The 17,158-nt window shown below is 40.4% G+C and overlaps 2 protein-coding genes across 2 annotated transcripts in view; both read right to left on the reverse strand.

Annotated features, from left to right (window-relative positions):
• The window catches only part of LOC308079746 (transcription factor Spi-C-like), a 5,735-nt gene extending 4,849 nt beyond the window's left edge, over nucleotides 1-886 (reverse strand). Inside the window, exons 1-2 of the mRNA XM_080421335.1 lie at nucleotides 795-886; nucleotides 102-192 (exon numbers count right to left, since the gene is read on the reverse strand). Coding sequence (XP_080277461.1) covers nucleotides 102-192; nucleotides 795-833 — 130 coding nt within the window. The 5' untranslated portion in view covers nucleotides 834-886. The remainder of the gene's footprint in view (nucleotides 1-101; nucleotides 193-794) is intronic.
• Nucleotides 887-7,519: 6,633 nt separating this feature from the next.
• On the reverse strand, nucleotides 7,520-15,562 carry LOC308079790 (uncharacterized protein). Its single transcript, XM_080421387.1, has 2 exons — nucleotides 15,448-15,562; nucleotides 7,520-8,663 (listed from the first exon to the last, which is right to left on the reverse strand). Exon 2 carries the CDS (start codon nucleotides 8,457-8,459, stop codon nucleotides 7,713-7,715), a length of 747 nt encoding a protein of 248 aa, XP_080277513.1. The 5' UTR covers nucleotides 8,460-8,663; nucleotides 15,448-15,562; the 3' UTR covers nucleotides 7,520-7,712.
• Between the last annotated feature and the right edge of the window lie 1,596 nt (nucleotides 15,563-17,158).

Raw genomic sequence — 17,158 nt, forward strand, 5'->3', positions numbered from 1 at the left:
TCAGGAAAAAAAGGAGGGTAAAATGTCTGTCTTTGCGATGGCATCCATCCTGGGTTGATAATTGGCCTACATGGTGGAGAGGTGTGAGAGATGTACTGTACCTGTGTCATAATAAACTCCGTTATCCGAGTGTTGTTGAATCACATCGATGGCGTCCTCAAAATGCTGGTTGATGTCATTGTCCGGTGAACCCTATGGCATTACACGACAAAATCCTCAGTGTTATTCTGACTTCAAGAGCGTACAGATGTGAGTAACAGACAACAGGAAACCTACTACATATTCTTCAACAACTTTCAATCACTTTTTTTCTTTTGATGAAAAAGTTAAATGAGGTATAAGTGGTTGTTATTTTTTGTTTTGTTAAAATGAGTATTAGATAGCTTTGTATTATGATAATAATCATTGCTATAAAATAAGTAACAAGGGTCTCCCCGTCTCTCCAGCTCTTTAATGAACAGAAAATGCATTTTCAGGTCCGGATAACAATTTTGTCCAATCAGGAGAGGAAACTGATACAGGATACAGGATAAGCATAGTGCAAAAAGGATGAGCAGACAAATTTGGAATTGGAACATTATAATTTTCAGGTGCATTGCCAATGGCATTGGCAACCCACCTGAAAATATATTTTCAGTTAATTAAAAAGCTGGAGATATGGGGAGACCCCTGTTACTGAAAAAACACTCTATAGCAATGACCACTATCAAAATGAATTTGAATAGAAAAACTATTAATTGACATCTCAATCCAAACAATTCAAATGGATGTGTGCTCAGATCGTAGTGACTCACCAACTTATACGTTTGAGGGTTACCCTCCGTCGTAGCCATTCTGCTGTCTTAAAGCTTTAGGATGGAGGTACACTTACAGTATGCCGGTGAACACACCTATGGTGTTCAGGTTTATATATACGTTATACACGCCTCCAATGGCTGCTCACCATTCACATGGATGAACTGGGCGATTTAAATGTGTCAACGTCACCGTGCAGCTCCACACTTCTCTTTTTTTTTTTGGAAGAACAGTAGACACTAGATAGAGATCTGACCATCAGCCCTCTCACATTGTGAGAGAGCTGAGATCACAATCTGTGAACAACAAACAACTCTTTTTACTGCCCAGAACTCAGTCCAGGAATATCATTGAGTGCCTTCAGGATTTGCATGCCCATGGGGGGTGATACTTATCTAAAATACACATTTACAATAAGTGTACATACTTTACAAACACCGCATATTTGAATAGAAATGGCCCTATAGAGCTGTGTGTGTGTGTGTGTGTGTGTGTGTGTGTGTGTGTGTGTGTGTGTGTGTGTGTGTGTGTGTGTGTGTGTGTGTGTGTGTGTGTGTGTGTGTGTGTGTGTGTGTGTGTGTGTGTGTGTGTGTGTTAAACAAGTGGTTAATAGGCCAAAATCTGTAGTAAACTGACAAATGAAATGATCATAAAATTGTAAATATTTAAACATTGTTTTGCTTGATTGTAAGCCAGCGTGTCAGCCTTTACAGACACAAAGGTTTTGTAAACAAGATGCCTTTGTGACCTTTTCACTCTGGCTCTTGTCCGCCTGTTACTTCTCTGTTGTATGAGATCATTTCATTGGTTCCATGTGGGCTTGTGTTATCAGTGTATTGTATTGTACTATTATTAATAATAATCAGTGGTGTAAAAAAAAAAGATGACTTAAGTAAAAGTATCAATACTGCAATGTAGAAATACTCTGTTACAAGTAAAAAAGTACAAAAGTATTGGTATCAAAAAGTACCAAAAAGTACCAAGAGTAGAAAGTACTCATTATGCAGAATGTCCCATTTCACAAAGTTTTCAAATGTATAAAATGCATAAAAATCTTTTGAAAATAGCAGATCTACAAGCTCAAAATGTGTCGGCTATTTTCAAAGTAAAAGTACTGAAAATTGGAAATACTCCAGTAAAGTCAAAAATACCTCAAAATTGTACTTAAGGACAGTACTTGAGTACATGTACTTTACACCACTGATAATAATATGTCATTTGTTTATTTTTGAGGGGTCATTTCTGTGCGGTGACACTTGTCAAGAGGTCCATAAGTACGCAGTAAAATCCTCAGTTTTGATAATTAATTTAAGAGTGCTATTCAGCAGGATGCAAACTGCACTATGCTGAACATTCAGGATTTGACACAGGGATTTAACCTCTCAGAGCTGGGCCTTTTACTGTGTGTGAGCTAAGAGCTATATCTGAGTCTTTGATCATTTTTTTTTTCACAGGCTGATCTTTTCTGGGGAATATTAAGTTCTCACCCGGTTGAATTGGCGTAAAATATGAAATGATTAGATTTACACATTTAAAATAGATGTGCCATTCAATTGTGCCATTCAAAAGTTTACAATAAATACAAATGATAATTGCAGTGAAAAGTACTGCACTTACTTAAAATGCATGGTCAATATGTCCAACAGTACTCTTTTATTTACCCATTAGTAATGCTGGAAGTGCACAAATGTAACCAAATAAGGGTGCATTTGTGCCCTCTCAGAGTAAAATGAACACTGTGTATTATGTTACAGTATACTGATCATGTGGACAGGCCTGTCATAAATACACACAGGTTTTTGACAAATTAGCTCATAAACGTTAATGGTTGATAAGGGCAGTGACCAGTAGCGAGTCGTGTGTCCCGTGCGTCGATCACAAAGCCGACTCCCTCTTCAAATAAACACCGGCGCTTTATGAGAAGTTGCATTTATCAGTTTTAAATATCAACTGACTCGTTCCAGAAGTTCCCCTTTCAAGCCTGGTTAAGTGTGAAAGCAGAGTGGTCACGGCTGAACGCAGAGATACAATCATTAAAGAAACAATGACACGATGTAGAGGCACAGATTAATGCTACAGCCTTTTAGTTTGGGCTTTAAAAAAAAGAATTATTGCCGGTTGGAATGTGCTTGGTAAGATTTGTGTTATTGTTGTTATATAAATAAATAAAAACATTTAAAGCAGCACTATGTAACTTTTTTTTAATGAATACAAATTTATTTTCCAATTTGTATGGTAGAATATATTAATACTTAATACTATTAATATAACTTATACAATTGGGGTGGCTGTATTTTGTCTCCCTGCTCTTCTGTTGAGACATTTAGATCGTGTCAAAGGTCATGTCTCACCTAGAAACAGGATCTGACATGAATCTTGACCTGATGGGTCTGACCTGATGGTCAAGATTCAATTTATCCCCTGAGCAAGCAGGCAGGCTCTATTAGCTCAATGGTAAAAATGTCAGCACTTGTGCAGGAAACCAGGTTCAAATCCGGGGTAGAAGAGAAAAGTATACATAGTGCAGCTTTAATTAAATAATCCATTTAGAAAAATGGCCATATAACACCAACTAGATTGTGTGTATGTGTGTTTGTGTGTGTGTGCGTGTGTGTGTGTGTGTGGGTGTGTGTGCGCGTTTGCGTGCATTTGTGTGCATGCGCGCCCACTTGCATGCGTGTGTGTTTGCGTGCGTATGTGCTTGTGTGCATTAGTGTCTGGGTGTGTGTGTGTGTGTGTGTGTGTGTGTCCGTGAGTGCGTGCGTGCATGGACGTGCACATGTTTCCTGTTAGGTGCAGTGTGCTGATAAAGACATAGAACCGCAGTCTCTACTCTTCTATCCATCCATCTTTCCCTGCCTCCATTCAGGGTCAAACCTCCATCATAAATTAACAACCACAAACCAAGCCCTCACACCTCCGTGTTGACACCAATCCTTCTGGGATAAAACACTCTGGAGTTACGTATAATTTATACTTTGTGTCATGTGAACCTTTCTTGAAGCAGGACAGAAGTGACAGATTTTCAACTGAAAGAATGGTTGACTTATTATCAGTGGTGGAAAAAGTACTCAAATTGTTTACTTATGTAAAAAGTATTAATACTGCAATGTAGAAATACTCTGTTACAAATAAAAGTCCGGAATTCATTTACTCGAGTAAAAGTACAAAAGTATTGGCATCAAAATGTACTTAAAGTACCAAAAGTAGAAAGTACTAATTATGCAGAATGTCCCACTTCAAGTTTTCAATGTATTAAAAAAACGTCTAAAATGTGTAAAAGGCTTTTGAAAATAGCAGATATACAAGCTCACAACGCGTCGCCATGTGACGCGTTGTGAGCTTGTAGATCTGCTATTTTTAAATATCCAAAGTTTAAATAGGGGTAAAGGTTAATGTATGTTTTGTAATAATAATCCAAATCTACGAAGTAACAAAAAAAAAGTTTTCAAATAATTGTAGTGGCATAAAAGTACAATATTTGCCTCTGAGTAATGGAGTAGAAGTAAAAGTACTGAAAATTGGAAATACTCCAGTAAAGTAAAAGAAAATGCTGAGGTCCTTACTAATACAAGTGGAGCATATCACTCCAGTTCTTACATATTTTACACTGGCTCCCTCTCTGTCAAAGAATTGATTTCAAAATATGACTTGTCGTTTTATGAAGCATTGAATAGTTTTGGGTCAATACATTTCTGAACTTGTGCGATATCATGGACCATCCAGACCTCTCAGGTCATCTGCCCTCTATCCCCAGAATCAGAACTGAACTTGGAGAAGCAGCATTCAGCTTGCTTGTATGCGTCACATTATCTGGAACCCTCAGTTCTTTAAATCAAAGCTGAACACTTCTCTGCTGCATTGTAACTTAACTCCTGTAGTTTAGTTTATTCAGATTTTTCATTTTCTTAACTCTTTAGTACAATCTTTTTGTATTCAAATGTCTGTTTCTTTTGCACTTTAATGCTGTTTGTCTGGTTGTCTGGTTGTTTGTCTGTCTGTTTTTCTGTCTGGTTGTCTGGTTGTCTGGTTGTTTGTCTGTCTGTTTTTCTGTCTGGTTGTCTGGTTGTCTGGTTGTTTGTTTGTCTGTCTGTTTTTCTGTCTGGTTGTCTGGTTGTCTGGTTGTTTGTCTGTCTGTTTTTCTGTCTGGTTGTCTGGTTGTTTGTCTGTCTGTCTGTCTGTCTGTCTGCAACATGGCTTATGGCTGCATTAATTGTAACCTAAATTTAAGTCTGATAATCTCTCTCTCTCTGTGTGTGTGTGTGTGTGTGTGTGTGTGTGTGTGTGTGTGTGTGTGTGTGTGTGTGTGTGTGTGTGTGTGTGTGTGTGTGTGTGTGTGTGTGTGTGTGTGTGTGTGTGTGTGTGTGTGTGTGTGTGTGTGTGTGTGTGTGTGTGTGTGTGTGTGTGGGTGTTTACAGTACATGCTCTCTGGCAGAACAGAGCGTGCAGGAATAATATTTATCTTTGTAAACAAAGAAGCACTTTCCTTCCTCTTCTCACTTCAATAGCTCAGTGTGTTGCAGGTACCTTTGTGGGAAGGGCTTCATAACCGCAACACATTGAGCCCAGGAATCTACTTCTTTATTTACTGGCAGTCAATGGAAATCAAGAAGTTTCAAAGCCACTGACACACATTAGCCTATCAGACAGAAATGTTGGTGAAAGCCACAGAGTCGTAAATCCATTATCTGTGGGATTGATTTTTGGCCGTATGATAGCATCGGATCAGTACCTTTTATTATTCTTGAGGATTGATGAACAGTAAAACTGGTGTACAGCAGTGGTGGAAAAAGTACTCACATTTTGTACTTAAGTAAAAGTATCAATAGAGCAAAGCAGAAATTACATTACGAAAGTATTGGCATCATAATGTACTTAAAGTACAGAAAGTAGAAAGTTCTCATTATGCAGAATGTCCCATTTCACAAATTTTCAAGTGTCGAAAATGTATAAACATAATTTAAAAATAGCATTTTCAAATGGCCGAAATGTATTTAGGGCTGAAGTGGTTAATGTAGGTTTTGTAATAATAATCCAAATCTACAAAGTAACTAAAGATTTCAAATAATTGTAGTGGAGTAAAAGTAAAAGTACTGAAAATTGGAAATACTCCAGTAAAGGAAAAATACCTCTACATTTTACTTATAAGTACAGTACTTGAGTAAATGTACTTTACAACACTGGTGTACAGTGTGATGCTATTTTAAGTATCTTATAAGATTTTCATAATTTGGCCTCAGAGGAAAATAATCAGATTTTAATGAATATTTTGAGCTTGTAGATCTGCTATTTTTGCAAATTTTGAATTGGAATCCAGATTTTTTTTTTTGCTATTTTTGAATTGGAATTCTGAAAAGTATTTTTTTAATTTAATTTCAAATGCATTTAGTTATACTTATGTTAACTTTATGAACTTAAATAGAAATACATTGGACATAAAAAAAAGACAATAGAATTTTAATACTAGTCATTAAGCTACTAATATAGACTGGAGTAATTAAAGCGGGTCATGTTTGCATGTTTGGAATTGTAACAGCTGAAATCAATAACATATCAGTAATCCGATATTAACCTGCGGGCCGCATTATTAAGTGATCGGTGGGGGCCGCATGTGGCCCCCGGGCTGCCAGTTGCCCATGTATGTAGTAGAGAGAGAGACAGGAAATGTGGAGAGAGTTCAGGGAGTGACATGACACATGGTCCAGCCAGCTGGGAATCGCCGACCAGCATTTTGCACACGTACATATTGATATGCGCCCTAACCATCCGATCACCAAACATTATCATTATCTTTCTATATTACATGTATCTGTACACTGGTGTGTGTTTTACCTTACTGGAAGCATTAACACATAATGATTACTGATAAGCTACAGTACAGTGTATTTGTCCATGTGACTTTGAGTGAGGAGTATTTCCCATCTATCTGGTGATTTGATATTAATTTCATAGACTACTGTAACTACTCTGTTAAATGCCTGTAGTGTGGCTTTGTGAACAGTAGGTGGCAGGCTATAGACATAAATTACACAGTATGCATATCACTGGCACAGAGATGGTGTGTTCCCATGGCAACGTTTTTTTTTTTTTTTTTTGCAGAACACCACAGTGTCAGTTTGCCTGTAGGCTACTTTGAAAAGATCCACTCTCTCGTGCACTGTCCACACAGCAGTGTGCAAAGTGCTCTCTCCATCCTTGACCACTTAAGCCTTGCCTACTGTAGCCTACGTCATTGTATGACAATTAGCAAAAAACAAAGGCAAATCTACAAGCTCACAATGTGTCACATCTCAATGTGTTGAGCTTCTTCTAGGCTATTTTTGAAAATCTTTAAAAAATACGGACACCAGCGTTATTGTGGTTATGATTATTCTTGTAAGACAAGTGTCTGTCGACAGTGTTGATGCGACAACAATTTCATAAAAAATAAAAAAAAGCTTTGACACTTTTTTATGAGTCTTACTGTATAAGTATAAAACAACATTTATTCTGTTAGTTACGTTACTGTGTGATTTAATGTCAAGAAAAACAAACAACAACCCAACAACAAATGCTCAGATTTTCAGGGTTCTTTAAAGTAGTTTTCACTCGTGAATTATTCTTTTTTTTTACATTCGTCTTGAAATCACGGGACTTTCTCCACACAGAAATGATGGACGGCCTCGAGTCCTGGTGTGAGCTGAGGTAGCATAGACAGCAGAAATTATCTGAATTCATGCTCATGACCACAACAAGGGTGCGTTCGGAAATTGCGCACCGGAGCACACTCGCCTATTAGTTTGTATTGGCCAGTGCGCTCAGTGCTGTATTTTCGAACGCACCCCAAGTGTACAACGAACATCCCCCGCAACACAAGACATTGTTTGGGGGGATGGTGGGCAGGTTGACAGGGTGTCCAAGGAGACCATGGGAGTTTTCTATTTCCTGCAGTAGACCATGGCGCCGTAAGCCACCACTCCCACAACCGCGACCAGAGCGGCGCCACCGCACAGCATCATGGGTAGCTCGCCGGTGCCACGTGGCCCACTTTGCTCTGGCCCCGCCTTCTCTGGCCCCGCCTTCTCTGGCCCCGCCTTCTCTGGCCCCGCCTTCTCTGGCGCGGCGGCTCCCTGTGATGCTGCTACAGCGGGTTCCTCCACAGGATGGGGGGATTGGTCGAGAGGTTGTTGGTTCCCTGCCGGGACCCCCGTCGCCGCGAGGACGGGAGGGGGGTGCAGCACCTGTGTGGACAGTAGCTGTAATAACTCGGCGGCGGTGAGCGCCGGGACCGGAGTGGAGGTGGTGGAGGGGGGCTCTAGCCGGACGATAGGCATCGGGATGGGCAGGGCCATCGGGGGGACCACCTGCCTGTGACGAGCCCCGATCTCTGGCCCCCGCAGGTCCAGCTCCTCCTCATGCAGCTCGGCCAGCTCGCTCTCCCCTCCCAGCACGCTCAGCACACTGCTCTGCAGCTCCTCGTCTTCCTCCTCCTCCTCCTCCTCCTCCTCCGCCTCCGCCGCTGCCTTCTCGGCCTCCAATAGCAGCAGCTCGGCCTCCTCCTTCTCCAGGTGAACCATGTCTGACATGGAGGAGTGGTTGTCGCTGCGCTCCTCTCCGGGCGTGTGGCTGTGGGCCCCGTCGCTGCTGTCCAGGCTCTTGGTCTCCTCGTGGTCCACGTCCCCCATGGTGGACCAGGACTCGGCCAGCAGGCTCTCACTCTGCCAGGGCCCGGGCAGCTCTGCCTGGGTCAGGGGCAGGGTGGCGGGGTCGGGGCTCAGCCATGCCGCTGGCCTCTGGTCTTCAGACAGGGAGGAGGGCTCTCTCTCATCTCCTGCCCCCCTGCTGGCCTCCACTGCTGGGCTCTTCCCCTCCAGAATGACCGCTGGGTACTGCACACACAACAGTAGCACACCATGAGTATTGAAAGAAATCAACTGATTATTGATTAAACTATTTCTTTTTTTAAATAGTGAAAATAGCAGATCTGCCTTTTCTGCTTGTTTCACTTTAAGACACTTATACGCTCATTTTAACCTCTACTCTGCCTTTAGTGTTCACCCCAGACAGTTGCTTGATTCAATAGTTAGATTATATAAGCATATTATTGTAACTACAAACTCCTTTTTAACCACATTAAATTCATTTTTAACATACATCCCAGCTTCAGGTGACTGATATTGTTCTAAATGTTTTTTCATTTATTTTATTAAATCATTGAATCAAGCACCGTGTCTGGGGTGCACATAAAAGCCTGAGTAGATGTTAAAGTGGCATTATGTAACTTTCTTTTAATGACTAAAATGTAAATTTGTTTAATCTGTATGGTAGAGTAGTTAATACAATTAATTATACAATTGGGGTGGTTGTATTTTGTCTCCCTGCTCTTCTATTGAGACATTTAGATTGTGTCAAAGGTCGTGTTTCACCTAGACACAGTGAAATACCCCTTTGAGTGGTTAATATGACTAATCGATTTAGATAGATATAAATGATGGTATTTACAATCTGATCCATGCTCAGCCCTGCACCAATCAAAGTCACTGGAGTGGTTTAAAGATGGGGAATCAGGGGAGTTAAGAATTCAGAATCTCAACCAAAAACACTGGTGTCTACATGACAAGAAAGAGACACTGGTGTCTACATGACAAGAAAGAGACAGTACAGTCAGCTGGGGCATTAAGGCCACTGTGGCCTCAGGGCATGCCATCTGTTTGAGGGGCACAAGGCCAAACTGAGGGGCAACGACGGCCATGGCCTTCGTGGCCTCCCTGAAATTCCTGCCCTGACAACAACACAGAGATAGCCTGAGTAGTAGACTGATTTCACTCCATAAAGCCCAGATCAGTTAAAAACATATAAACATTGGCTCCAGTGTTTCCAGAAGCACGAGGAATACCTTGTATCACTCTGTGTGATCCCTGTTAATAATTAACAAAAATGTTTTACTCCATCAGTCTACACTTAAATCTATACATACAATTCCTCAATACAGCATGAAATGTGGGTACATTACTGGTCACAAACATTATGTGACCCAGGTATTCAAACTTTTTCACAACCTCTAATACTTCACCGTCCAATGAGAAAGAGGGAAAGGTGAGCTTCTGATCGCCCTTCGTTCTAGTGATCATAACCACTCTTTTTTTATATAAAAACAACATGCAATATTTTGAGCAGACCCTGAGTAGCTGCTGTAAACCAGCACTGTAAGGAGACAGTAAAACTAAATCATCAGCATAAATCATGTGATTAATAAGGTTATTCCCCACCATGCAACCAGTTTTACAGTCTTTTAACTGTTTAAATAAGTCTTCCATGTACAAGTTGAAGAGTATCAGCGACAGAATTCCGCCCTGGGGTACATTGGACACTAGAAAAGGTGTGGACGTACTCATTCCCCACCTAGTTTGCATAGTTTGGTGAGAATACCAGAACTGCAGGATCCTTTCTTAAATACGAGGGGACGCCTCGCTCTTGTGGCTTTAAAAACTATTTATCCTGGTTGATACGATCAAAAGCTTGGGATGCATCCAGGAAACACATGAATATAGTGCTATTCCATTTTCTGTACTGACTGACCATTTCCTTAAGTGAATAAAAAATGTTTAACGTTGATTTGTTGATATACAAAATATAAAACAAATATTCGCTACCAAAATAATCGATAATTGTTCATGTGTATGTTTTGTGTACTTCACTACATATTAGGGCTGCAACTAGTGGCGTGCTGCAGACCCAGAACCAGCAGTGTCCCTCCGTTCCTGAGATATTATGTCATATTTTGACCGTGACCTTGACTGTTGACTTTTCCGGCCCTCTTCGGGGCAGCCTACTGAGATCAGTACCACCAAGTTTCATGAATATTTGTCCATGCAATCTCAAGTCATATCGTCTCTGTTGGGTAGAAACCTCATATGTCCAAAACTGTTATTTTTCAGCCAGGATTCAAATCCAAAAGTAGCAAAAGTAGCAGATCTACAAGCTCAAAACGTGTTGCTTTGCGCCACGTTTCGAGCTTTTGATGCTTTTGTGTGACGCTGTAGTATGATCAAGTAGGGCGTTCGTTTACGAAAAAACACAAAGTTAGAATATGGAGATAAGAGGTTTCTGCCCGACAGCGACAGATTTTATAATCTGTATAATATTTTGATTCCAAGTCCAAGTTAATGGGTGTGGGTGCCCGTTGGCAGTACAGTGCAAGTGTAATGGTTGACTTGTAGAGATGGTTGGCTGTATCCATGAATACGCTCATATCTTTCGGAAAGAATGCGACTGTGTTCTGCAAAACAGTTGCAGAGCAGGGCTCCATCCAGTCCCTGACAGAGTGAGCAGTTTTTTTTTTTTCATGTGATAAAATGATTCACAACCACAAAGTTTTTCCTGCTGACTCATACTCCTGTCCTGTCTGTTCCTTTATTTACATTATTGATTCAATTTTGACTTAACAGTAATTTACTAGTGTTGGTTCTTAAAGGCGGGGCAACAGATGAGGGACAACTTTTCATATTTACACACTAGTTCATATCTAAACAACAATATCAGTTTCTTTTTTTCCATATATTTATATGGAAATGACTTAAAAGTTTTGAAAAGGTGACCCTACACCTGGCAGAATGAAACTTCACAGTGATGACATCATGAGTAGAGGGAAGCTGCACTGCTGCTGTACACTGTATTGCCAGTACTTGGTACAATATTGGCCTATAAATCATTTAAAGTCATAATTTTCAATGCTCTAGAGCCTCTCTACTGTAAAAAGGTTACATTTAATGTATATTGATTATATAAGTATCCTTGTATTTGTGTATAGGGAGTCTAGGTGAGTTTACCAGGGAGGACTTCCTCCACTCCAGTCCTGACATCACAAAACTGCTTAACTGAATGATGGGGCGGGGCAGATTTAGCTGTTCAAACACCTTTTTCCAACATTTATAAAACATATTTGTTGCTTATGAGAATGCCAAATTATAACACAAGTACTGTTTTTCCCACATTATTTGAATAGCAAGCATTTAAATATTTATACATTATTCTTTTTGATTGATGATTGTATTAATTTAACATGCTTTTGCAAACTTTTTAATACATCTTTATTAATTGCATTCAAAGTAAGCTCCCCATATTATTCTATCCCTTATTAATTAAGGGATTAAGGGATATAAAAGTAGCTGAACTATAACTGCTAACATCAGGCTAACAATGAAGATTCTGATCGGGACACGTTCAATTAGGACGCAAAAATAATCTTTTTCCACCTTCCCTCTATAATTGTCCCCCCTATAATTGTACAATCATACTTTGATCGCGATTAATATGGACAAAACAGTGGACAAAACAGTGTAGAGAGACATAAAAAAAACACAGGAAGTGCCAGTGCGCCTTTACACAGGCACAACCACCGCTGTGAACCACATGGAAGTTTTAGAACCACAGACACCGACTATCTGCACTTCTCCTATCAGCCTGTGAGCTCTCTTCTCAGGCAACCTGAGACAGATCCGGATCAGGTGGATCTACAAACTGCCATGTGGTGCATGTCATGACGGAGGCCTCACTGGCATTGGCACAAATGCGAGGTGCATGCAGTTCCTGGCAGGCATGCATTCTGCATAACAGACAGACGGGACATTCAGAGCGCATTGGCACACTCACAAATAGAGCAATGATCGTTGTTAAACGTTTGAGTGTGACTAACCAAACAACATTAGCATTTACTAGAGGGAATTAAATAGCTGATTATTTGTCCTCTCACTGACTTAATCCATTAAGGCCGGGAACGCATGTGTGTCATTTTAAGATCTCTTTGGCTGTTTTTGAAAAACAAATCGTGAAAATGTGTGCACATTTTTGAATGTATATATATTTTTAAAGCGAACATTTGTAACTCAAATCTTTGGAACAAAAATGTTTACAAATGTTTGCTTTAAAAATATTTATATTCAAAGATTTGCACACATCTTCACGATTTTTCAAAAATAGCAGATCTACAAGCTCATAGCGCGGCACTCTGTGCATCTTAAAATGACACAGATGGGTTGTCTTAATGGAATAAGTAGGCTAATGCCCTGATCGGAAAAAGTTGCTCACTCTGCTCTACGTTGCTGCACTTGTGTGTGTCTATGTATAGGCATGGTGCCTGCATATCTTACTATGTATAGATACCATATACATCTCCATCTGTCACCCGCCACGGGCGGAAGCTATTTCAGAGATTTGATGTGACATGATGACGTGAGGGTAGGTCAAAATGTAAAGCCTGGGTGTCGCGCAAAACAAGTATAAACACACAGGCTGTGCTTCTCAAAGTGGGGTCCGGGGACCCGCAGGGGGTCGCCAGGCAAGCAAAATCAGTTCAACCCCTTTAACCCATTTACATCGGCTATATGAAAATAGCAGATCTACAAGCTCTACAAGTTGCATTGTGAGCTTGTAGATCTGCCGTTAAAACAATTTATTTTGAAAGAAACATTTTAACATATGGGTTTCCCTGGCACAAAATATTTTCAGATGGTCTGCGACCTACATAATGGTATTAATTTGAGAGTTCTTGACATGAAAGCATTTAAGAACAGGATAGAATTCTGCCAAAAGCTCACCGCTTCTCATTCTTTCTACCCTCCTGAAGTCTGCTCTGGTTTCATAAACAGAACGGATGTATTCAGGCCACACTGGTCTGGTGTGCACAAATTTGAGTTTCTCTCAAGGTGACCTACGGAGGCCTAAGTTGCGGCCCATATGTCTCAGTTTTGCTCGCAGAAAATATTTACTACCACGCAAGTCTGGAAATAGATAGGCCTGGTCTGTACGCTCTGACCCGTGCAATGTATCACATTCACAATAGGATTACTGGACAGGCCTGCAGAAGTGGAGCGCCATGTTTTCTTTGATACTGGAGATGGACAATGTCCCTTAATAACCTCCACAGCACTTGATGTTTTGATATTGAACACTTGAATTAGGCAGGAAGTTGATTGGTGCAAACATAATAATAATAAAATAATAAAGCAGTAGTACGTAATCGTATCTGTATCGATAGGCGAAATGCCGTACAAAAATACACCAATAACAAGGTCATTACTTTGGAACGTTGAGCAGACACCATGGATTCATGCACACATGCAAACATGCACGTATGCATTGCACACACACACACACACGCACACACACACACACACACACACGCACGCACGCACGCACACACACACACACACACACACACACACACACACACACACACACACACACACACACACACACACACACACACACACACAGTCACACACACACACACACACACACACACACACACACACACACACACACACACACACACACACACACACACACACACACACACACACACACACACACTGTATGCCAGCAAACCTGCAGAACCAGCCTATACTGTATAAGTAAAATGAATGTGCCAATTGGTGTAAATGCTCCTATAGTGCGTTAATGAGTATAATTATTCAGTGTCTGGGGCTATGGTGGGATTATTATTGGCCTACGCATTCAACCTGAAAGAAACAACTAGATTATAGCCCTGACTTCCTAAACATTCACACTGATTCATATAACGTTTTCCCATGGAGTTAAATGCAGTGGTGGAAAAAGTATCAATTCTGCAATGAAGGAATACTCTGTTAGAAGTAAAAAAAAGTCTGGAATAAAAAATGTACTTGAGTAAAACTACAGAAGTATTGGCCAAAAGTAAAAGTACTCATTATGCAGAATGTCCCATCAAGTTTTCAAATGTATTCAAATCTTTTGAAAATAGCAGATCTATTCTACAAGCTCACAATGCGTCACATCGCGACGCATTGTGAGCTTGTAGATCTGCTTGTAGATCTCCAGTAAAGTAAAAAATACCTCAAAATGTTACTTAAGTACAATACTTGAGTAAATCTACTTAGTTACTTTACACCACTGGTTAAATGAACACTCAGGATTTTAAATTGTGCTGAGACACCCAACCTACTCCGTTCTGCGATCCTATTGGCTACAGTCATAGCCTATACTGATCTTGTCCCAGCCATGACAAAGAACTGTTTGAACTGACAACAAGGTAAACAATCAGAGACTGTTAAGTACAGTAGGTCACTAACAGTAGGTCACTAACAGTACATACTAATATTTGAGTGTGACTGTATGTCTTGTCTATGAAGTCGGTTATGACACACTGATATCAGTGCAGCTAGAGCCAATCAGAATGGAGATAAGGTCAGTCTGAATGACAGACACAGGAAGTGTCGGAGAATTCATTGACGTGGCTGTTTTTATTTTGTTTAATTATGACAAGTCAGTGTCTGTACCCTGCCCCCCATCCCCCTCGCTTTCTCTCTCTCTCACATACAAAGTTAGATATTTCCCTTCTCAACTTGGAAGTGGACCCAGGTAACTGATTAATGACAGACAGTCACATGTTTATCTAGTCCAAAATGTCTCTTATCAAAGAAGGCCTGTCAGAGGTCACTCAGTATAAGCTACAGTCTCACCCTTGATTCTTACACACTACTATTCAATGTTATTTCAAAATGTTACGTTTCCACTGCAACGACATTGAATAAAAAATGCTCTTGTTTGTCTTGTAGAGCATTTTAGAGCTTTGTTCAGTCTGGATAATATAGGCTAAGCCTACTTACTGAGCAGAATGAAAAGTGTTCAGCCTACCTGTGTCGTCTGTGCAAAAAGTGTTGAAAAGAGTTGAGAGATGTTATGATCTGTGTGAGACGTGCATTGAGACACAGTTGTCACACATGAGCCACGGAGAGACACGCATGCATGCAGGCTGGCACTGGAGTGACACTAGTGACCTGCACAACTCTCTCTCTCTCTCTCTCTCTCTCTCTCTCTCTCTCTCTCTCTCTCTCTCTCTCTCTCTCTCCCTCTTTCTCTCCCTCTCTCAGCCCACCCGTCTTTCTATCTCTCTCCCCCCTCCCCTCTCTCTCTGTCTCTACCTACAGTAACACTCTTACAATCTGTGACGTAACAGTTGGCTAGACAGTGGTCAGCAGTGACTCTGCTCATTTCTTTTCTCTCTTTGAGTGAGTGGTGAGGCATAACTGCACAGCCCTGTACTTTCTAAAATATATAAATGAGAAATGTACACAGCAAACATTCAATCTTTAAATGTTATTGACCTTGACGCAAGAATGGAATAAATAGATGTAGGGCTAAATGGCTATACAAGCCGGTATAGGGAGGTATAAACAGGTGCAATACAGTTGCCTTGAGAGTGTTCAGTATGTTGTAAGGTTGTGACACAGAATGGAAAATCCATGTCAAGTATTAAAGGGCTATTTTTATCCAACGCTGCCAACTTATAGTTCCCTCTACTGGTGAGATTTGTTACTGTTCACAATGGAAATTTTCAGAGTTTCCAAGGTGGCATAGATAGACTGCACACAGGCACACACGCACGCACGCACGCACGCACGCACGCACGCACGCAGGCAGGCAGGCAGGCAGGCACACACACACACACACACACACACACACACACACACACACACACACACACACACACACACACACACACACACACACAATTCAATTCAATTCAATTCAAAGGGCTTTATTGGCATGAGAAAACATACGTTTACATTGCCAAAGCAGAAAGCACAATACAACAATACAGAAATACAATAAAAAAAAAGAATCTTCAATAGATCAATTTCTAAGATCACTGGGTGCAGGTATAGTGCAGGAATATACACAATGATTAGTCTTTAGGGTGGTTGTGTTCCGTTTGATATCCTTCTCCTATCACAGCAACTCACGAATCTTGCTGCTGTGTTTGCACATTGTTGTACTTCGCCATGTCATTGGTCATGTTTTCAAAATCTCTGTGTGTGGTTGTAATCTGTGGGAAGTATGTGTCTCTGATGGTACAATGGACAGACGGTTAGGAAGTGTAGCTCGGTTTCCACACACACACACACACACACACACACACACACATATATATACAGTATGTATATGTATGTATACATAAAGTGTGTGTGTGTGTGTGTGTGTGTGTGTGTGTGTGTGTGTGTGTGTGTGTGTGTGTGTGTGTGTGTGTATATATATATATACACTCAAATCTCTCAATAAACCATGGCTACAGAAAAACACTTGAATGATGCATCTTCCCTTATAAGTGAATCACGTTTTAGCTGTTTTGACTTTATTGTTTATTTATCACAATTATGATACATTTAAATGCAGTGGTGGGAAGTGACTGCGACGAGTACATTTACTCAAGTACTGTACTTGAGTACAATTCTCAGGTATTTTTTACTTTACTAAAGTATTTCCAATTTTCAGTACTTTTACTTCTACTTCATCTCAGAGGCAAATATTATACTTTTACTCCAATACAATTATTTGAAAACTTAGT

This window comes from Gymnoscopelus braueri (assembly GCF_963280865.1).
Source record: "Gymnoscopelus braueri genome assembly, chromosome: 23".
Classification (NCBI taxonomy): domain Eukaryota; kingdom Metazoa; phylum Chordata; class Actinopteri; order Myctophiformes; family Myctophidae; genus Gymnoscopelus; species Gymnoscopelus braueri.

Bases quoted from the DNA above. Each gene is read 5' to 3' on its own strand.
- LOC308079790 (XM_080421387.1), bottom strand. From the start codon at position 8,459: ATGGGGGACGTGGACCACGAGGAGACCAAGAGCCTGGACAGCAGCGAC.